The following is a 24,355-nucleotide window of genomic DNA, read 5'->3' on the forward strand; positions in this document are numbered from 1 at the left end:
TATATATATATATACATACATACATACATATGTATATACATACATATCTATTGTAGTTGAAAAAGTATATATAGGCTATGAAATGTATTAAATTTCAAACATACTTATGATTTCAATTTAATGTGTAGATGAAAATCAACATTGATGAATTCGCAAAACTCTTTTCGTAACGCTAACTTATCATTTAGCAGATGTTATATTTTGTCTCACTTAAGTTTTAAATTTGGTTTAACATCAAATGCTCATACTATCCCTAACTAAAAAAAGTCATTCGCTTTTAGTGGGCTAAATATTACAAGATGTGCGCTAAGAAGGGTTACATGCTTTAAAAGGTGTTTTATAATATCATTGCATTCTATACATAAAGTTGGTGGCTTTGACCTCTGCTTACATTTGAATCTGCCTTATGGAGTGTTTAAAGAGCAAACTTAGAAACCTTTCTAACATTCAACAAACAATAAGAAAAATTCAATGGTTTACAAACTATATACACGACAAAGTTTAAAGGAATGTAGGCCATTCCAAAAAAACTGAATAACACAAGTCACCTATTTTTAAAACTGGATATGTTATTTTGTAAACAAATGTCTTGAGATATATTTTTGTTAGTGTTTATAAAGTTTGGTTCTGAGTAAAATTATTGTCCCGAAAGACCAGTTTTTATAAATCCCACATTTGAACACGACTTTTATTCAAGCCCCACCTTTGTTTGAGTGTCACTATGTAGGAAGGGTTGACAAATAAAACAATAACACTACACAAGGTTTTCAGCATGAGTATAAAATATTGCAAATTTAATCGATAAATAAAGAGTCATTAAATGGTGAATATTTTCTAGAGTTTAAAAATGGTTAATTGCTGTACATTTGCCCTTAATTGAAACTAGTAAAACACAATTAGAGTTCAACTTTCTCGAAACCACCGGAGTAGCACAAAAACACTTTTCCAAACCTGGGTGTCTATATACAAACTTACGGTAACGGAAGCTTTGTCAGACCACAATAACTCATGTTGAGCTTCTCCAATGACACCAGGTGGTCAATATCATCCAGAGAATACTGACCCAGTTCATTGCAACTGACATCCAACTCTTTCAATTTGATCAATGAAGCAAATCTGTAAAAAAGTTTTTGGTAATTGACATTGCTCACATTTTACTATCAGGATTAAAAAGATGTCATAAATATAATAGTGACTGACTAAACTTACAATTTTATCACTCTTTATCAACAAATGTGTATGAATATTAAATTATTTATTGGATAATTTATTTAGAAAATGGCAAGTTTTATTTGACTGGTAGAAGGTTATATAAAATTATATCAACGCAAAATTAGGAAAAAGGTGAAAATCATCTTTAATATAACAGTATTTTTGATTACGTTCAACTAATAATAAAACAGTTTGATTTACAATATAATAATACATTTGGTTTCAGTTGAAACCTCAAGCTATTTATCATATAAACTTTATTTGAAAATTAACTGAAGAAACTGGAACCGTAAATAAAAATTAAATCAAAATTAAACTTTTTATGCTAATCAAATAGGGCTTAAAATTTTTTAAAGTAACTTTAATTAAAATTTTGAAAAAATATTTTGCCATCGATAATTACCAAGTTTGTTTAAAATATAAAGTAATATTTAAGAAATAAGATTAAAAGTAGCATCTAGATTATTTGCAACGAACAAAGTAAATAATGTATGAAGATTACAAACAGGACTTTTACAGGACTTTTTAGGAAGTTTACATAGTCAAGCAGAATCTACAAAACTAAAATGATTTAACGAGACTTAATCAGCGAGCGCATGTCAATATTCAAAACAAGAGGTAACAAAATATGATACCATGAGCTATTACGTTGTCGTAGCCTTATAAGTGGCGAACACTTTGAATTGTTTATACTGAGATATTTACAGTGTTTTGCAGTTGGGGACTGCCTCAACAGTCTACGATTATCCCCTATTTTTACGGAAAATTATGATCATTGCATTAGGTGATATATAAAATGATTACTTCAACATTTCTTGGTGGGGGCCAGCTGACCCTGTGTCTACCCCAACTTTTGAATCGTTTCGGGTTAGGTCAGTTCAGGCTGAACAGCTGAACTTCCAAAATAATACTTCCGAATGGCTTGAAACAGGGTAAAGCCAAGCCAGTTTATAAAGATACTAGCAAAAAACGCCAGACATAACATTTTGGCGCCATCCATATAATTTGTACAACTACATTTTGCTATCCGCGAATACACATACATTGATCTTAAACACAGGCTTGATGTTGAACGAGCTTTGGCATGGTGCATCCTCTGAAGATATACCTTCAGCTCTTTCCCAAAGGTGGCAGCAGTGGTATCTGCTTTTGATCCTTAGCTCTATGCTGAAGACTTATTTTTGATGAATTTCTCTATACTACCTCAAACGTGGCACGAGAAAAAATCTAGATTAACCACATAAAGTTTGCCTGAATACCTACGAGAAAACCCGCAAGATGACATGAAATGATTTGAAGTTGGCAGCTTAGCAGCCTAACATAAGGTTTCTGAGAAGCAGCAGCACAAGCCCAACTGGTGGCACACGCCGGTATGCCTTAAATTGGCATTTAGCATTCTAGGAAAACATTGCAGAGAAAAGATTGTCAACAGATTTGCCAGCACTGACCGGGCATGAACAAATTAGTTCAGATCGTGGTGTAGGTGATATGAATGTGCTTGACTCAGATTTCGGTGCATATTTCATAACTATTCAGTATGACAGGTCTAATGATGTCAAGTATTTTATCATTCATTTCTAAAAGATAGCAAAAGCAAGGCAATGTGCAGAAGAAACAACTATGAGAAACCTGAAAGAGAAGCTGAGAATTGCATGCAAAAATGACCCAGTGATTATGTTTCCGGCGTGCACCAGCCTTGGTTCAGCTTGTCCCCAACGCAAGCCTAAATTCATCTGAGCTAGGTGAAACTTAGCGACAAGAGTCTTTCCAAAACTATACCAAGGAGGTAAAAAGGCTGATTCATATTGCCTATGGAGGCTTGCCCAACACTCAACAAGCCAACCTGACCATAGAAACACTTTGTCACTTGCTCAATTACCCCTTCCTGCAGAATCTACTCACACACTGCAAACATCGTAAGTGTGAACACAAAAAGTTTAGATACTGCAAAAGCTGACCTGTAGTACCGCAACACTAACTTTGCCATGACTGTTTCTGTTGGTTTTGTGGTGGAAAAAAACATGTCCATAAGAACTGCCTGAACCCCCAGAATCATTTCAGAAAAAGACTGAAGACCACAACAGTGGCACTGGCTGCTAGCTGTAGTAAAGTACATGTCTCCTCAAAACTAGACAAACCTTTCAGGGGCTTACAAAATACCGAAGCAAGAATATGCCCTGAAAAGGACAAAAATAGTATTAGGCCAGACCAGCCTGTATACCACCTTGAACTATAATTTGCTCTTGAAAGGACTGAGTCTGAGTAAAACCACAGCAGCAGACTAAGCCTATGTCTTCACTCCCGCTTGCAAATAAACAAGTGGCAGGCAGAGGCAGAAGAAATATTTGGGAGGGGACACATGTTTACCCTTCTCACAGCGACATTTACTAAACTTGCTGAGCAAAAAAAAATTTGTTCAGATTCTAAGGACTCTATGGAGCAAATTTGATAAAAAAAAGCAGCAATCGGCTGTCGGCATAAAACATAGGCTAAATTTTTATGACGTGAATCTGCTTCCATGCAGCTGTGAGCCATCAAGACAAAGTAATCATGCGTGGGTAAGCCAGATTAATAAGTAAACATATTTTAAAATGTAGTTTTGGTAACTAGCCAGTGCCCACTGAAGTTTGTGCAACGGCTGTGAGAAATTGAGTGCACTTGTTTGTTTGAGCATAGCGAGCAAAATGCTTCAACCCAAATTTTGAAACCCGACCGCATCATCAGCAAGGACAGAGTTTTGACTGCCCTCGCAAAAGGTAATGAAAGGTTGACTAGCCCCGTGGAAAACCAATGATTTGCATAGATTCTCGGATGCTATTGCTACCACTAAGAGTACATTCTAAAGATAGCTATACTGTCTCAAGCTCTACATTTAAATAAGATGATGGACACAAGGAAGTCATGTAGGTAGTCCAACAAGGAACAAGCAGTCATTGAGCATCATGAGGAGAGCATCATTACTGCGTCAGTTCTGGAGTACTCTAAATGTGATGTATGCGTTTATGGACATTATTGGCTCCAGGATTACACATGGCTAACTACACATGATTGGGATCAATACGGCACATGACATAAAAGCTATATTTTGTGAAAAATGACCAGAAAAAAATTGACATAGCATTGTAGTCATGCTTAACAGAGCCAAGCAGATTCACAACTACATGTATGTTCTACAATTTAATTAAATTAGGTAGTAAACTATCAGATTAGCTCGCGCCCATTCAAATAATTTGTCATCAAAAATCCAAATGGTTTCGGAGACCATACCAAAGAGAGGCACTTTTGAAGGTAAACCGGAAATGTTCAAGCAGCTTGTGTTGTATACATTGCATCTAGATGCTATGCTATAGCAGAAGAAGAATCATTTGCTCTTACATAACATGGCAATAAATTTTATTATTATATTTCAGGCTGCCAGTCCGAAATCGAGAGTAATGCAGACTCAAGCTAGTTTAAAAACTATGATATAATATATGCTTAGGATTAAAGTTGGTTAAGGAAGAAAACACAAAACCAATAATTATCAAACTGTTTATTTTGCAAGTTGTGCGTGTATGGCTCATATTGACATAAGACCTAAAGATATTGTGTTGAGAGATCATATTTATTTTCCTAGTTACAAAGTGAAGGTGAAACAAAATAAAATTCCGAGTAGCATGAAATATCTTTCGTGTTGCACCCAGATCCTATTGGTTACTATGATTGGTCCAATAAAGTCAAGGGCAGCAAAAGTCAGCCCCCAGGCACCCTCAGAAATATTGATGCTGAAGTTTTCTTCCCTAGAGACGCGCAACAAGTTGAGGATGTAATACAAGCTAGAAGTTTAGAACAAGAAAAATTCAATGACGAAGGCATAAACAACTGTTTGATAATGCTATGTCAGCAAGGAATGGGTTACTATTAGGTGGCAGCCAACCCAAGCGGCTCATAAGTGATCAAGGTGCAAGCCAAAACAATGTTCCAGTAATGAGATAAAACAGAGTTGACCAACCTCCCAGTAGATTGAGAAACCAATATGTTTGTCAAGGTATATTTGTATTTTCAGCAACAGATACACATGTCAAGCTTTAGACCCAGTGAACGAAAAAAACAAGAATCCAGCAACACAGGCGCATCTCCAAGGCAATAGACAAGTTATTCATGGCAATTACAAGAGAAAAGAAGTTTTTGACTAGGTAGCTATTTAGTGAGTTAGGAAATAACTATTTTTTTCTCTGTCAGGCTTTCAAATACCATGTTGCAGCCACATGCTCTAGCAACGTTTGCAATGAGCATAACTAGTCAGGGCACTGGATTAGGGAGTGCACCAAACGGGTTTGTAATGGGTTTGCCAAGGAGAGAGAGATACGATGAGTGTCAGCCTCAATGGAGATCAGGGCTACCTGGCAGGTGGTTAAAGCAAGGCAAAGCCTTCCTCAGAGCCAGCAGCCAAGATCACGCCTAGTTCTAATTATTTCTCCAGGATGAGCTATGTCCAAGCAACTCATGGTAAGTCTTAGCTTCTTTTGCTCATTATTTTCAGTCAGGTTTTATGTGACATGAAAGTTATTAAACAGCTAAAGATTGTTCTGGCTAAATTCAGATTGAAGGATGAGGAGCAGTACAGGAGGGCTATGACAGCAGTAGAGGTTGACGACCATGTCCATTTTACAACAGTTTTCACTGAGACACAGACAACCTAGGTGAAACCAAAGGGTACTAGTCAAAATAGCATTGAAATGTCTGCAGTACAAAGGCGTAGACCTACGGCAATCATGCACCGAGTGACAATGAGCAGAAAGTTCAGCAATCGGTGTAAAGTTTAAGCGTTCCTAGACAAAGTACTAAGAGCTTGGGGAGTTCTAAAGGCTCACAAAGCTGTGCACCATTTGCTCACTGCATTGCACACGTACACATATGCGCACACATGCACACACATTCACACCAACATAGAAATAGTTCACCATATGGCAGTACACAACCTGGACTGATCAGAAGTGCCAATTTCAGCAGGCTAGTAAAAATTATGATAAGTGCCAAGCCGGTAAGCATGATGGAATAAGGATGACCTGTGGATTTAACTTATAGCCCTTAATTGCCCTTAGTGATAAATAGCCATCGACTTAGTCATCTCATTTCTTCCCACTTGGGGGAAACATATGGAAGTAGGTGGTCACAGACCACTTCACTTGTTGGCAAGATGCCTAGGCTCTGTTTGTTTCAACAGAACCAGTAGTGGTCAACACGCTCCGCAATAAAGTTATGTTGCTATCAGGAAGTGCTACACCAGCTGCGCACATATCAAGGAGCAAAATTTGAAAAAATGTTTTTAGCAGAATCTACCTCTAGCATGTGGACTAAACATTTTCCACCCTGTTTTACCATGAATGAATGAATCAATGAATGAATCAATGAATGAATCAATGAATGAATCAATGAATGAATCAATGAATGAATCAATGAATGAATCAATGAATGAATCAATGAATGAATCAATGAATGAATCAATGAATGAATCAATGAATGAATCAATGAACGAATGAATGAACGAATGAATGAACGAATGATTGAAACAATTGCTGCCTAGGAGACTCAATCTGAACACCGCTGCCAGCGAGATGCTACTATGGGTAGAATCTCCTCCTCCAGGTAATGAAAACACACCAGAACATGGGACGACTGAGGATGTGGCCAACATTATTGTACAGGACATTGAGCTAAGACGGCTAAACCTGATGAAGCAAACATCCAACGATATGATTCATTCTAACTCACAAACACGTTATCCTGCTGTAGGAGGGTTGAGGATTAGTTCTCAACATGTTACAGCAACCACAAAATGTGATCTGCCAATAAGATAAAGATAAGCTGCTCGCATTGGCCTCTAAAAACTGGGGGAGGCTATTGCAAAAACGTCACAAGCATAAAAACACAAACTGCCAGCCATATTCCAATACCTCTTATGGGTCCTAAAAGCCTGACCAAACTGCATGTATTTGGCAAAATGACAGAGTAGTCTTCCATTCAGAGTGCAAATCTATCGAAAACGTATCATGCCTTTTTGGAAAAGTTAAGACAGGCACCAGCTGTTAGTTTCTCAGTTTGGACACTAAAGAAAGGTGTTCCATACCACAGACTACAATTAAGTCCTTTGTGGCAGCTGTGTTTCACCATGAGCAGCAGGAGTAGCAGGCACCATGTAATGCAGTACTTTGCCTGTCTTTTATGATAGGTATCTGTTGCTTTCAGCACATTATCAAGACTAGGTGCTGAAACATTAAGTCAGCAGCAGACTGGAGATTTTGGCATTGGCGTTTACCTGTTATACCAGCTATCCAGATAGAAATTAGTCAAAGCATGCAAGCTATGGCAACACAAAACCAGCTAAAACTAAGCAAAAAAATATGTCTGAGTCGATTCAGTCCACCTAAAAAAGGGCTGCCTAATCATACCACCAGTTGACTTTGCGAGGACAAGATCAATTTGACTCTAGTATTTTTATCGTAGTAATTTTTTCCCATCATATTTTTGTTTTTGCTTTAAGTTTACATGCTTACCTTTTAAATGCCCTGTAATTAATAACTTTTACAAAGTTGGGGTCTGCATATATCTTATGCTGGGTATCAATTTTAGCAAATCAAGCAATGTGAAGTTGTCCAAGTTTGCTACCTGTACCTTGTTTGAGAGTTATTATTACTGTAAATCTTTTAATTGAACGCGATGGTAGTCTACTTTTCAACCCTTCTATAGTGGCGTTCAATTGGAAGCGGCGTTCAAAAGGAGGCTGGCGGCGTATTTTTAAAATGGTTTGTCAGAATTTTCGGAAGACAAATTTAGCCCTATTGCGGATGGAGCGAAAGTCGCATATATTTTGCTTTCTTTTTCCAGTGGAGCAATATTAATTGTTTTGGATGCAATAAATCTGCTAACTTACCTACAGTTAGTCAACCATCTTTTAATAAATGTGTATCAAATACTGAAAAATATCTCTACCAGTTGACATTTATTGCTTCCTATTGACCGATGATGATAATATAGTCTGTGTCCATCTTTGCAATTTGTAGGCATTTTTAATGTTGTTTAATTAAAATTTGATGAAATTTTTTTATATCCATTTAACCATGCTGAATATAATTTCGTTGCACTTACTGGTATGTTTGCTACAGTTAGGAGCCAAAATCAGTGTTTTCTGCGCAATAGAAGTGCAGTTACGAGCATTGATTCATTGTAAGCTGTGTTCAGATAGTCGCAATGATGCTATCAAATAACATGCATAACTCTTCATATTTGTAAGGTATACAGCAATAATCTATCAAATGATACAAATATATATTCATGAAAAGTTTCATAAACGAACTATACTTGTATTACATGCAGAAACCAAATTTAATGTTTTGGAACAAAAACAATTCCATTGTTTGCTCGGAACGCTGCGTTCTGATTGTTGCTTCTGATGGAACGGACATCCTTTAGTTTTCCAATACCTTCAACAATGTATTTAGCTCAAGTTTATTTCTACACTGCAGAACTAGTCAAAATTAGCGTCCAAACAGTTTTTTTTGACAGAGCAAAACTTTCATACGTACTAATGCATCAAGTTAAAAATTTGTTCGCAATATGCGCAACATTTGGTCCCAAACTTGCGAGCTGGTTTTTATATGCATGTCCTTCAAAATATTAGGACCACAGTTAACAAAAAACTACTACCAGCCTAGGGCAGTTAGTAGTTATTTTTATGGCTTTGTTTTCAAAGTTCCATCTAACATCGTAAATTTCAACAGTATTTATACTTTGTCACCGTTACTTCGAAGTATCTGGACCCCGTTAAACAGGGAACTACTATTAGCCTGAGGCAGTAATTATTTTTATGACATTGTTCTGAAATTTCATCTAACATCATACATATAAGCCGTTTTACATACGCGTGTAAGCTACATCAAAGAAGAAAAACCGTGTTAAACAGAGAGTTACCATTAGCCTAAAACCATTATTGATTGCCACTATGGTGTTGCTTTCAAAGTTTTAACGAAAGATAAGCAATACACTTTGGAATTGGCCAACAAGAGAATTAGTTGTTATCAATATCAAGATTCATTATTAACATCAATTTCATGGAAACTTTTCTACTGATCAGTTTATATTGTGGGCTCTTAAAGATCAATTAACATCAAAGAGGTGGTCAAATGGAGGTGGCATTCAAATGAAATTGACTTTCAATTAGATGTATTACGTTAAGTGTTGAATTATCTGTAAATTTAATTGTCTGGCAGTTTTAGAAAAATTTTGACAATGACCTATCGTTAAGTTTATTTTGTGATGTTGACTCAACAACAAATAAAAACAACAGTAAATATTTGGAACTTCTTACACACAAAAAACCAGTCTCACTTTTAAATTATGTTTTGAACTGAGTTAATGTTTTAGTTCAAACACTTTAAATACCAGTATAAAGAGAAACATGAACTAAAAACTTACAATAGTCTCTCAAGCTGTGTCTATAGGTTCCAAAATTTATCTCGAAGAAAGACCATGTTCATTGTTTAAAGGTGAATGTTTTTCTGAGTTTTCAAATAATATATGTGTGTATCACTGTAATTTCATGTTGCTCCATTGCTGGCAAGAAATGATAAAATGAGGAGCATGAGTAATGTTTTGTTTTTCTTTTAACCACCAAAGAACTTTAAATCTTATGAAATGTTGTTCATTCTACTTTGTTTCAAACATGTTTTAATACAATATCATTTTGCAGCTAGAGCCAAATATTAATATAACTATGCAATAAATACATGCATGAGTAAACTTCTATCAGTACGAAATAATACCAAGCTGCTTCTCAGAGTTGACATACATGTACAAACTCACCTAAATGGAAGCTTTGTCAGACGACACGAACTTAGGTTGAGGTTTCTTAATGACACCATCTGGTCAATTTCATTAAGCGAATATCGACTCAGTTTGTTGCAACTGATATCCAACTGTCTCAGTTTGGTCAATGAAGCAAGTCTGTAACAAACAGTTACTGATTACTACAGTTTTACTAACAGTATTTAATCGGGACATAATCAATCGATACCTTCAAAACAACCGATAGGCATTAGCGGGTTATGTCGTTATCTATTAATATATCAGCCGGTTAATAAAGCTAGAAATATACATGCCGCTATGAAGCAAACCATTAGATTATTTGTCACAACACACAATTTTGATTCTGGTGGTTACATTTCCTGTAGAGAAAACTATTAAAAGTTTAATGGGTAATAAAATTTTTACAAATATTAGCTAACATGTTCATTTAACAAGTGCATGCGTTCCTAACAATATCAAACCATGAATTATTGTTTGCTTGTGGCTTTTTTAAGCAAAAGTTAAACAGCTGTAGCTATCTTGAAAGCTCATTTATTTCATTTCATTTATTTTATATCTGTTAGAAGCAATCAAATAAAAGGGTTACAACATTTTTTAAACAGTGTACAGGTTTATGTTTATATAAACTCATGGCTGCTTATTGGCAGTTTTTTTAAAAACTATTATACTTTTTTAGCTGTGATAGGAAAAACTAAATTTCCGGTGGTTGCTGGAGATAAGATAAAACTAGCGTACTGTGGAATACTTAAAAGAGGACTCTTTAATTATTCTACATAATTTTTCGAAATTTTCTGTTTCAGGTGGAGAGACTTGAGTCATGTTTGCATTCTTTCTGTATTCCTTTATACTGTCCTTTAAATAAGTCCAATTTAAATGACAAAAACAATCATTTTACGCTGTGTGAAACTAACATTAAATACTTTTGAAGTGGTCATCTATTACCCTAAAATTAATGCAGGGCCTGCAAATGCTAGTCATACTATTGTACCCTATTAAAAGGAAGCCTATATTTTTGGCAGTCTGCCAAAGGTCTGGCAGAAATATATTCGGTTTACTTATCTCCACCAACTCTTTTTCGAATAAAAAGTGTACAAGTTTTAGGTCTATGATTGATTCATAACATATATTTACGTTCACTGTTTGATTATTTATCTTTATTAAACTTGCTTTTAAGCTAAATGCAAAAAATAATATCAAACAAACGCTTGATTTAATCAACAAGAACATGTACTTAATCATTAGTTCCTGTCAAAATATGAAATGGAATCAAAGATAACAAACCAAATGTATGCTAAATCATTGAAAACATTAATTTCAACGCCTTGATTTTTTATGTTTAAAAATTTCAGAAAGATTGTAAAATCTTGTGCAAACTAAATACAGATTCAAATTGTAAAGTTTAATAAAAACAGCAGATAGCCTTAAATTTTCTTGCAAACCTAGTAAAGCATGAGTTTATTTAACTTTAATTCCAAATACATGTACTTTTAATATTGAAATATTGAGGTGACACAGTGAATATAGATGTAGCATACAGGAAATATTGATATGAAGCGCATTGAACATTGATGTAACTTATGGTGAATAGCAATGTAGCATGCAGTGCATATTGATGCAGCATACAATGAATATTGATGTAACATACATTGAATATTGACGTAGCATGCAGTGAATATTGATGTAGCATGCAGTAAATATTGATGTAGCATGCAGTGAATATTGATGTAGCATGCATTGAATATTGACGTAGCATGCAGTAAATATTGATGTAGCATACAGTAAATACTGATGTAGTATACAGTGAATATTGATGTAGCATGCAGTAAATATTGATGTATCATGCAGTAAATATTGATGTAGCATGCAGTGAATATTGATGAAGCATACAGTGAATATTGATGTAGCATGCAGTAAATATTGATGTAGCATACAGTGAATATTGATGTAGCATGCAGCAAATATTGATGTAGCATGCAATGAATATTGATGTAGCATAAAGTTAATATTTATGTAGCATTCAGTAAATATTGATGCAGCATGCAGTAAATATTGATGTAGCATACAGTGAATATTGACGTAGCATGCAGTAAATATTGATGTAGCATACAGTGAATACTGATGTAGTATACAGTGAATATTGATGTAGGATACAGTAAATATTGATGTACCATGCAGTGATTATTGATGTAACCTGCAGTGAATACTTGAACAAATTTCCATCAACATTGAACCAATCCAAGAACGTTCCCTACACTTGTATACAGTTTCACCTGAATAGAAGTTCCTCCAGGTCACAAGAACTCAAGTTAAGCTTCTCTAGCAATGTTAGCCGGTCAATATCATCAAGGGAGTATCGATGCAGTTTGTTACAACTGACATCCAGCTCTTTCAGATTGGTCAGTGACACAAATCTGTACAAAACAGTTGCAGGTAACCACATTATTGATAACATTATTCAATCATGGCACGGCCAGTCAAAAAATCAATCAATATAGCATCTATACATCTAAATATGGAAAAGGTTTATTAGGTATGGAAATATGCATGTCTTTGTAATTAGATACGCAAGAAAGTTGAATTGTTTAATTAAAATTTTATGTAAAAATTGACTAGTTTAATACAACTGGTAAAATGTTTAGCAACTTTATTTCAATAGTGAATTCAAACAAAACTATCATTGAGCTTTGATGATATTATTTTTCGATACTGGTCCTATATCAAACTTCATAGGATAATCACGCACTTTGAAAATTAAAAAAAAATACATACATGTATGTATTATTTGACCCCTTTTACTTCACGGTAATTATCATATTTCATTTAAAATTATTTAAGAAAACCGGTACAGAAGTAGCTATTTTATGTCAAATAAATATAATTAAAGAGTTAAGAATAACATTAAATGCTGTGATATCTAACTTCTACCATTAATTGTAAAATCTACTTCAGAATATAAAAAATAAAAGCTTATGGCGCAGACTCGTACACTAATATTAACCTTTGCCGGCCTGTTCTCGACTGCTTTTGGAATAGTTGCAATCTCTGGTGCCTGATCCTAAATGTTTTGGGATAAATTTAGAGTCACTATAGTGCTTGGTCGTTTAGGTAAATCAATTATATTTATTTAGCAAATGAGAATTAAGAGCCTGGGCATCCTCTTGATACCAAATATGTGATTGGACAATAGATTTTTGACTTGAAAATATGTGATAGATATCAATTTTTCTCTAAATACTGTATGTTGACTGCCAAATTGGAAAAAGTTTATATTGGCGATGGCAAATTTTCTCAGTGAATCAGTGTGGTAATCAGCTCAAGTAAAAAAAAATTGCAACGAAAGTAAGGTTCAAGAAAAAGATGAGACTTTTCCCATGGAAGAGGATAAGTTTGATGTGACACTATGTAGGATTATTTCTTACTTCCACCAAAAAGACGAAACTCTTGTTGTGAATTCTAACAAACTATATTCTAAAAGTGTAATATATTTATTTTTATGCTACACATGGTGAGAACTCTTTCAATACAATAAATTTTAGATTTTTATCTCAGAATTAAATTATCACCTGATAATCAATCCCATAATAAATAACAGTTGTATGATTTTCACGTAGAAATCCCAAATAGTAAAAATTTCTCATTTCATTTTTATTCCATGGTTCCATTCACAGCTAGCCAGACATACAGTTATCATCAGCATCAACTATCAACCAACCCTAGTCTCAAGGCACACTTTGTGTCTGTTTGATTTGGTTAATAGTTGACACCATCGTGATCGCTTGTATCACTTTCTGTGTTTATATCTCCAGTATCAGAAAATGATTTGAATTTTGTATTACCAATGGTTAGCTGCGGTAAACTAACTTGTTTTCCATTTTTCTTGAATATTTACCCTAAAAGCTAGTAAGGCACTATTTTGTTCATGACTGTGTGAGAAGTTTGAAAGCAAATCGGTTACCTTTTAGTCTTTACCTATTAACTGACTATCATTGCTACAGGCAGGTGAAGACAGTTCAGGGATTGTGAGTGATGATGCTTTTAATGATGCATGCTTAGGCATTTCACACAAACATCTGATGACAGTGACCTGAATGCTAATTATGACCAACGATACGTTAACAATCAAGCAAGCTCCAATTTTGATTACTGCAGAAGTTATCACACAATTTTGTTAGTGTTCGCATCTACGCTTCTAAATATTTAAAAGTTTTGGTAATACGTGGCATTGCAAGTAAGGATATTTGTTGAACAATGATATTACATGTATCTAATGAACTTTATTTTAACAACTACCTTATTCCGGTGAAAGTGATGGTAATATGCTACCTGATAGAAGTAGTGCTCGATGTAGACATCAGGATTTTTGTGGCAAGCAGGGAGGTGAAGGTAATATGTGGAGGTGTTATCGTGGTAGAAAGATGGATACTAGAGGAAGAGGGAATGATGGAGGTAGTGGAGATGAACCTAATCATCACAATCAACAAGGTACTCAATGTTCTATGGGTAACGTTTTCGGTTGAATTTTTGCAGTTACTTTGGATTGACTAGGAGATGTCTAAAGGCTTTATTTACTAAATGTATTCTTTCACTAGGTGGATTGCAATGGAACAAGAACATACCGCAGCAGAACCAAGTAAGTCTATTTACAGAAGCTATGGGCGTAACAGTGGAGTGAATCCATCAGTTCTTGATTGCTATCAGTTATTTATAAATGTTGAAATTATGAGCATGATATTGAGAGAAACAAACAGGTATAGCAGTGATAAGATAACCGACTGGAAATCAATAATTAAGAATAACTTGTATCACGTGTTCACTCTGGTTATGTTCACAGGGATAATGAGAAAATCCATGTTAAACACATATTAGTGTTTGGATACAATCCTAACAACTCCGTTGTTCAATTCCGTTATAACTCAGGACCAACCTATGAGAATAATGAGAGCACTCCACGTCGTATTTAATTTGAATCCATCTACTGAGCGTTGCTATAAAATACATGATGTTTTGAAAAAACTAAATTACCGTTTTTCTTCCGTATATAAGCCTGGGCAGCAAGTTTGTGTTAATGAGATTTTATTACTGTTTACAAATAGGTTGTGTTTCAAACAGTACATTCTGAAAAAAGAAAACACATTTTGGCCGCAAAGGCTAGCTGTCTTGCCGAGTGCTGTCAGCCTGTCAGCTGTCAGCCTGTCTTGCTGAGAGCAAGACAGGCTACGTTTGCAAATATTCCCTTAATTTTGGCCAAGACCGAGAGAACTTCCACATGATTCAGGGTGTACCACACAGATTTGTTTTTGACATGATGTAGGCTATGCAGAACCAAGGTAGTATACTGTTCACAGATAATAGGTATTCAAGCCTGGCTCTAATGAAAGAATTGCCCGAGCAAGTAACGTACATATATGCCTACGAAACATTGTGTTTTAATAGGAAAAATGTGCCCAAGTCAAACAAACAAAAAGAGCCTGGTCTACTTCTGAAAAAGGCGAGTCACATTACTTTACTTGTCTACCAGTTCTCACTGGATGTTAGGTTGACAGAAATTTCTTTTTGTTTTGCTCCAACTATCACAGGAACTTCTAGCACACTAAATTAGACCGCCGAACGCACAATAACCAACCAATCAGAAAGCCTGTTACAATACTAGACTACGATAAACAAATGATCCAACACTACTACTTAGAAAGAAGGCCTATCAAAGGTACAATAAACTCTTTTTCTATCTTGTTGACTTTGCTATTCACCATTTGCTTATAGTACATCACAATATAACAAGGAAAGTTGTCACCAGCCTGAAATATCATCCAGATGTGATCGGTCAACTACTACATAAAGCAGGGCCAGCTAATGACTTTTAGTAGGAGCAGTGCGGCTAAAAGACCACATACAATTGGTTTGAACTTGCAAGGCTAAACACTACAAATCATTATCCTCCTTTGAATCAGACTTCTGACTATACTGGGAGGATAAAGGTTAGATCATGTTGAGTGTGTAACAGTGTCAACACGAAAAGGTCAAGGACAAATGAACATAAAGAGAATTGAAACCAAATATTCTACAGCACAATGTGATGACAGCTTAGTGTTCAGCTTCCTGCTTTAGGTAGTGGCATGCTGAGCGGAACTTTTAAAGCAATATTTTCATCAATATATATCAAAGTTTTATTTTTCGTGTGTATTCATTTTTTACTGTAAATGTATTTTTTTGCCGGTTGTTGTCTGTTAGCCGCTAACTTATTATTTGGTTTATGCATAACATATCCATAATAACGTCTGCAATGCATTTCAGTATAATATAGCATACTGTTTGAATTTACAATTGATAAAGTGATTGATAATCAATGTAGTGTTGGTTAGAAGCTCATAACACTTGTTCTATTGATTGGAAGTGAATATACTTTTGTTTGATTTGTCGTTAATAAGGCCCCCATCAGTCTCACATAATACAAAAATAAACAACTGTTCGTTAGCTACATTGAAACATCAAAGTTCATTTTAATCAAAATATTTTTAACATATATATTACCAAATTTGGTTAGTGGAAGTTGTGAGGGAACAAAAATATTTAAATCAAACTGTAGATTGGAATTTATACTTTAGGCTGCTAAAATTAAATCTAGATTATTTTGAACATCACTCCAGTTATGCTCAATTCCACGCAAGTCCGTTTTATTTATAGGGCTACTAAAAGGCTAATTGTTCTTTGGGGCAGTCAACCGATATCTAATTAGTACTGAAAAAGTTGAATAAATGTATAAAAAACTATTGTTTGCCACCAAACAAAAACAGAGCATAAATTATTTGTTTAAAAAAAAAATCTCTAATGTGAGCTTTATGTGGACTTTGGAAATTTATGACTGCAATTTGTAAGTGCTTTCTACCTCTCTAGATTTACTAAGTTATAATAAAGCAATTATAAACTCTTTTCAGCTTTAAAACAATACTCAATTTAGATTGGAACCACCATTGTAAAAAACTTTGATAAAAATGAACAACACAAAGCTTGACTTTTAGTCTTTCCCACTTTTAGTAAACAGGTATTTAGCTAGCTTGATCATATTTTGGCTACAATACAAACTGAAAACATGTACATGAGCCAATTTTCAATTATTGTGGAATGATGCCAAAGTATTTCTGTATGTTTATATACAGACATACCTGAATGGAAGATTTCTCAGGCCACAGGAACTCAGGTTGAGCTTCTCTAACAACGACAGCTGATCAATGTCACCAAGGGAATAGCGACACAGTTTATTGCCACTCGCATTCAGCTCTTTTAGTTTGGCCAGCGAAGAAAATCTGCAATGGCAATAAAACCGTTGACATAACAGATATTTCAAACAATTGGATGAACTGCTACTCTCATCTCAGACCAGCATGCCAAGCATGGCCAATATATATAGTCAGCACAATCCAATACCGCCTGGACTACAATGGAGCTGAACTTTTACAGAGGTTGAGTAAACCAAGAAGTTCCGTAATAAAAAAAATAGTGGAATTTTTATGACATAATTAATTTAAGACATATACTAGCATTGTCAAGCCTACGCATTGGAAAATATGAATTAATACTTTAAGCGCCAATACTTAACATGCAACTTCACATGCCATGAATCTAACTTTACAAAACTACATGTATTTGCTTTAGAGTTTGAAACCTGAAATGTTGGAGAAATAAAAATTTGGATAATAGAGATGGATAGCACCGAACTAGCAAACAAAAAGCTGCAGAAAATTGTAAAACTAAAGTATTTCTTTGTGTACTGCCACCAGATGACTGGAGAAAAATAGCCAAACTTTCTAATACAGAGCCAAATCCACTCAATTTATTTGAAGGGGTGATCAGCTACAAAAATAGGAAGCTTCCGCAAAAATTTCAAAGACACCACAAAGAGCAACTAGATTGAGCTGAAACTTACAAAAGCCCAAAAAATTGGTGGCATGAACAAACCCGGTGCCATGCAAAGTCCAACCACATAAAGGCACTCAAGCCATTTACAGACAAAATCTAGCAGCAAATCTCTCCCGTTAAAGCATCATTTTTAAGACAAAAAAAAGAGTAGGACGAGTCCAACAGCCACCAACCAAAATAGGACATTTTCACCACTGGGTATTGCCCTGCAGATACTGCGAACGCAGTCACTTCAGCGATAAAGGAATTTCAGCGGTTGTAAAGCATCAGTGGATATATGACAGTCACTCAAAGAGTATGCAACCAGTAAAAATACAGCACTTTGTTTTATTTGTGTATCCATGTAAATTCTGAGATGTCTCTAGGAAGCAAGTGATGCTCCACTAAATGGAATACCAATGAGAAAGACACCAGCAGATTGTCTAGTTTGTAGAATCTATTAAATGGAACTGTTTCCTAATGAGGTTAAAAATGAACCAACAAATGAAGAGATGAGCTCTTGCATCCGTTAGGTCTTAAACAAGTGACAACTATGGAACAGTCAGCTGGAACGCCTTACCATTATTGTTAGCTTTGAAGGAAGCACTCTAGGAAGAACACATTTGTTTGCTACACCGTAAGTAAAAGTGACCGCAATGCCAAAGACCGGATGTTTGATAAGACTATTAAAATGTTTGCCAGTTTACAGGGCTCTTTAGAAAAGACAATGCAGAAAAGCCTGAGCTCTTCAAAATATAGCAACTTCAAGACCGATGACTTACAAACCATTTGGAAAAATTTTAAAAATCTGGAACTAAACAAAAAAAAGAGCGCTAGCTCACAAGGAATCTCGGCCAGAGCATAGAATGAGGCAACATCTGTTCTGGGCAAGGCAATTCACTCAATGACCAAATGAACAATAATTGAACAAACTTCTATATTGGAGATTGACAATTGGATGGAAAAAGTTACGCAACCATTGAGACTGGGCAGCCAAGCGGAACGTAACAAGAACGCCCTCAGGCATGCCACAACCAACATGTTGGCCTGCGGCTAATACCAAAAATGTAGCCTAACCCAAATAACTCTATACAATGGCAATTTTTCCCATGACAACAGAGCAGCTATGATTGTGTCTTACATGGTTTTCTTCTGTTTTGTTCTATAAATATATATATATATATGTGTGTGTGTGTGCGTGCGTGCGTGCGTGCGTGCGTGCGTGCGTGCGTGCGTGCGTGTGTGTGTGTGTGTGTGTGTGTGTGTGTCGCGGTCACAGAAACCATCGTCAAGTCGCAAATTACGAAGTTGAGTTATCCGACTTTGAAGTTGCACCAACTGAATTTATAATTTTGGTAACAATTTTTGTAACACGTGCATCTGGACCAATCAAAGAGTGATGGTTCTGAATATGAAGTCAGTTTAGCCAATAGAAGTCTTTAACCATCAGAAAAAAAAATTTAAAACTGTTGCTATGCTAAACAGGAAATACTGAAAAATGGTGTCCGATAAATGTAATTGTTTCTTTTTTGCCGATTTTAAAGATAACTTTGACATTTTGGACACCTGTAATGAGTACTTTGGTATTGCAACTGATGTCAAAAGCAGTAAAAGTAAAGTGAATGACAATGATATTTTCCTAACGATTCATACAAAACTATTACAATATTTAATTGTAAGAATAACTATTCGATTTTATAGGATTATCATCAGATTTAATTATAAGAATAATCATTAAAATTTCTAATATTGAAGTACAGTATATAGAGACCGATGGTGTGCAATATGTTACGGTTGTCCTTTTTCTAAAGATTTTGTTGATGACTTGGCTGCGTCTGATATCGCAGTACTGCCAATCCGTTTTTAATATATGCAATCCAATCTATTTTTAATACGTTTTCTTATAGATATACAGGTATTTCTATGACAAACGAGTAAAATCTGTTTAGATTTTTAAACTCAGCACAATTTTTTGATATAAATACAGAAATCTAGAAGAATATCACAACTTCTTGATATCGGTTGCTATGACGTTTTGAAACGTAAAAAACATTATGCATCGGTTTTCGTTTCTCAAACTCTAACACCGGTTTTCTCAGAGCTATGTTTTTGCACTGATGGTGAATGTGCATTCAGTTTATTGACCCTAAAACCTGCCGTAATTAAGCTAGAATTAATTTTTTTTTCCAAAATAACTGTGAGAATTTCCTCCTTCTGCAAACGTAGATAAACCAAACTCTTTCAATTCCGACTTAACCATGGTTTCTGTGATCATTACCCATATGTTAAAAATAAATCACAGATCTAAAACACTTCCAATTTTTATTGCAAAACTACACAGAGTTGGTGACAATAAGTAAAGCATATATGTATCAACCACATTTATTGGCAGACTGTCTGATATCAAGGCTTACTGTACAAAGTTAAAAAGTAGTATGACTAGCGTTTGTTCATTGTTAAAGCTGGTAAATAACAAGCTAACTAGTACCTAAGTTGTAATTTGAATTACTTCAATCAAAACCATATTTCGTTTGAATTCAACTTATTGAAAAGACTGTTTTAAGAAGTACAAAGGGGATGCAAACAGGACTCAAGTTTTTCAACGTAAATCAGAAACGTTGGAAAAATATGTAGTATAAATACCAAGTCTTCTATTGAGTTCATCACAACACACTAGTTCTAATTTCACACTTGCAAACACGTAGTGCTTAGTTTACTTTTCCTGGGTGGTCATCCAAAAACTCAAACTGTTTTATAAAACCGGCCAATATACATTTGTGTGTTTATATTCATACAGACCTGAATGAAAGTTCTGTAAGCTCACATGAACTCAAGTTGATTTTCTCTAGCATCTTCAAGCGGCTGATGCTGGCCAGAGAATTTGAATCAAGTTTGTTACAACTGATATCCAACTCTGTTAGACCGGTCAATGAATCAAATCTGTAAAAACAGTCATGGTTCATCACAAAACCGCTAATTTTATTCTACAAAGGTACAGTCAGTCAACAATATGTTTACATGAACCCCATTGTTATATATATTGTTGATTTGACTTGCGAGCCTCTGTTAAAAATTTCCAAGAACGTTGAGTTTTTTAATTGATGTTTAATTCAAAATATGGTAACTATGGCTCGATACACAATGAAGAAACTAAAGATACTGGCTCAGTATTAAATGTTTTTGGCTAATTAAAAATTAGGTGAAGAACTAAAGGTCACCTTTTTTACAGCTATGTTCTATCTCTTTCCAATCGATGATTACCAAGTTAATCTTAGAACATAAAGCAAGATTTGTCAAATAATGTTCAGGCTAACTTCTAAATCACTGTTTATGAAAATGAAGATGTCTACTAGCAACTAGAGAGATTCCCGAAAAGATCTACCAAGTCAAATTAATTCTACAGCTTTCCGATAGTTTTAAAAACCTATTCCCAAAGCATGCATGTTACAATATATCAAAGAGTTAGCTAAAATCTCGCTGTGGTACTTCGATGCAATATTTCAAAAGTCTTCAACTACTTAATCACTTTGCATATGTAATATGTCGTTTGATAAAATAAAATTGAGATGTTAAGTAAAATAAAAACTATATTTAGACTATATATAATTATTCATCTTTATTACAACTAATAAATACGAGTTGAGCATAAAAGATGCTCAACACAAGAGTTAATGTATTTATCAACTGCAACAAGTACTATATATGTGCTAATAAACAAACTATGAAGTTAGTCAACTTAAAACTAACAACCGGAAGTCAGTTGATGCTGACAATGGCAATTTTACCAATTTATTAATCCATGAAAGTTCATGATAGATTGTAAAATTACCTGAAAGTTAAATATGGACGTACAAAATCATAGGTCAGCTAGAATATTTAAAATATACTTTGCGTCAATTCACTGTTGTCTTGTACTAGCAAAAAACCTGTCAATTGGCTTGAAGCAATAAACTACAGAGATTATTCCAAAAAAATGATTGTTTACAGTTTTAATTATGTGAGTTCATCAATGTACGCTTGCTGCAATTTCAAGCTTACAAAAAGCTCTGTTTTCTCTGTAGCCACTAGAAAACTGAAAAATTCTTAAAATAATTTTCATTATACTTTACAACTTAATTTGGTGCTAAGATATAATTTGTGACTATACCGCAAAATATTGAGTAGCCAGGTGACACATAGATGTACAAATAAATGTTCATCAACTTAAAATCATCCAAAATGTTGCACGGAACTTATATAGAGACTCACCTAAATGGAAGTTTTTCCAAGTTACAAGAACTCAGGTTAAGCTTTTTCAAGGACACAAGTTTTTCCATGCCAACAAGAAATTCATAATCCACGTTATCTCCACTAACATCCAACTCTTTCAGATTGAGCAGTGAATCAATACTGCAAGAAACAGTTAAAGGCTACCGCAATATCAGTAACATAATATACGAATACAATAGTAATCGTTTGTGATACTTTTTTGTTTCTTAATAATGATAATTCTTTGATAATCATTTGTTACAAAGCTGTAAATAGATTCTAACGGTTATGATGCCCGCAAAAAAATTTTACACAATAAGGAGTCAATCAGAGTTTACTGATTTTATGAATCTCAAATGATTTACTACGATGTATTATCAAACATAAATGTTGAACAAAAATCAAATTGTGATTTATCATGTTGTTGTGGCATTTTCATACAAAAATTTATATGTTGATATTTTTTTCACACAGTAACAGTCATGATACATTTTTTGAAGCAATTGCATTGAGGTGTTACCCAAAAATCAAACTCATTTTTTTCAATAAGTGATTCCTCGATTTCAACAAAATCGATTATGATTTGGATGTAAAAAAGCCTAAGGCACACCTGAAGTAGTTATCTTCATCAACGACAAGGAATGATAAACTCTTTTGCGGCCACAGACGCATTTTTGTGAATTTATGTGGTAACTTAGCTTTATTATTCGTTATCAACATAACGCACAGTCTTTTAAAATTTAATGAAATTGACAGTGTTGTCCAAATAATTATCTATAAAACAACAAAACAATATTAAATCAATGTTTGATAAATTCCAAACTAAAGTGGACATTTTTTGTGTAAGTTTTGTCAAGTACAGCACGAGTTAGAAAACAGATAATTAGTTATGTCGGTGACTTTATAGCCAATTCAAAGTAAAATCTTCCTGGTTATACAGATAATTGAAGTTGCAGCACAGACTCCCATAGGGGTGAAAGTAATAGTTTTGAAAAAGTAACAACACTGTGGAGAATCGTTTTAGATTCGCAGCGATCATAGCTTCACATAGCTTTATCATTGCGCAATGTATAAATACATGTACATTGACTTTGTGCATAGCGATGTTGGTTAAAATTTGGCAAAATTAAATATGTAACAAAAATGTTCTAAATAGAGTTTGAATTTGAGAGAATACTAGCTGCATTACCCGTGTTCAGGAACGGATTTACGCAAAGCAATAGTTTTATTGAGAGTTGTCTTTCATACTGTAAAACAACTCCAAATATGCAATCTACTGAAATTTTTGTGCTGATCTGGCTGCATACACATATGCAGTTGTATATGTCAATAATGTTGGAGACCAATGGAAATATGCGATGTGTTACAGCTTGTCTACAATGCATCAGTCTCGAACCACTTAAATCAGAATTGTCCTAATTTTGTACACAGAACTGATTATGAAATTGACATCGCTAGGCAAACTGACGTTCTTCAAACTGGCAGACTTGAAATTTTTTACATATTTTAAAAAATTTTAGAAAATGTTTTCCTATTGCACTGCTTAGCTATCAACAGCATTTATTGAATTGAGACTTCAACATGCTTGAAACACTAATCATGACTCACCAGTTCTTTGTCTATAGCCTGTGCTTTGACATGGTATATACAAACTGTGCAGCAGTAATGTGGTCGTGTTGATGAAATTTATTATCAATAAAATCTACTATATAAACTACATATATGGCCTCTCGCCTTTTCAACGTAAGGCATTACATCTGGAGCATTTTTGGACATTCGTCCCATAGAAAAATATGGCCCTATACTATGTTACAGGACTGTAGTCAAGTGCAAAGTTCTCTGTCCATACACGACGCCGGGTAGCAGCTGCTGTAGTTAGTGCATCTCGCTGTTGTCGCCGTTTTGTTTGCTCAGAAAAGTCGGCTCACAGAGCAGCTGTTGTAGCTAGTGCATCATGTTCTTGTTGCCGCTGCATCTGCTTTGAGGTTTCTGCACGTCTGGCCGATGTAGCGGCTACTCTGTGTCGTTTGAGTCGCTGCTGGGTTGGTTCAGTAGTCTCTGCACATCTAGCGGCTGCAGCATCTATTCTGGCCTGCTCTCGATGTACCTGTGTTTGTTCAGCGATTTCTGCTCTTTTAGCAGCTGCTATTCTGTTTCA

At 34.8% G+C, this 24,355-nt stretch overlaps 1 protein-coding gene across 1 annotated transcript in view; it reads right to left on the reverse strand.

The window, feature by feature from the left end:
- Nucleotides 1-15,241: 15,241 nt before the first annotated feature.
- Nucleotides 15,242-24,355, reverse strand: part of LOC137398053 (leucine-rich repeat protein soc-2-like) — a 37,853-nt gene continuing 28,739 nt past the window's right edge. Inside the window, exons 14-18 of the mRNA XM_068084154.1 lie at nt 24,126-24,347; nt 22,198-22,338; nt 20,749-20,889; nt 17,217-17,357; nt 15,242-15,368 (exon numbers count right to left, since the gene is read on the reverse strand). Coding sequence (XP_067940255.1) covers nt 15,242-15,368; nt 17,217-17,357; nt 20,749-20,889; nt 22,198-22,338; nt 24,126-24,347 — 772 coding nt within the window. The remainder of the gene's footprint in view (nt 15,369-17,216; nt 17,358-20,748; nt 20,890-22,197; nt 22,339-24,125; nt 24,348-24,355) is intronic.

This window comes from Watersipora subatra, chromosome 6 (assembly GCF_963576615.1).
Source record: "Watersipora subatra chromosome 6, tzWatSuba1.1, whole genome shotgun sequence".
Taxonomy (NCBI): Eukaryota; Metazoa; Bryozoa; class Gymnolaemata; order Cheilostomatida; family Watersiporidae; genus Watersipora; species Watersipora subatra.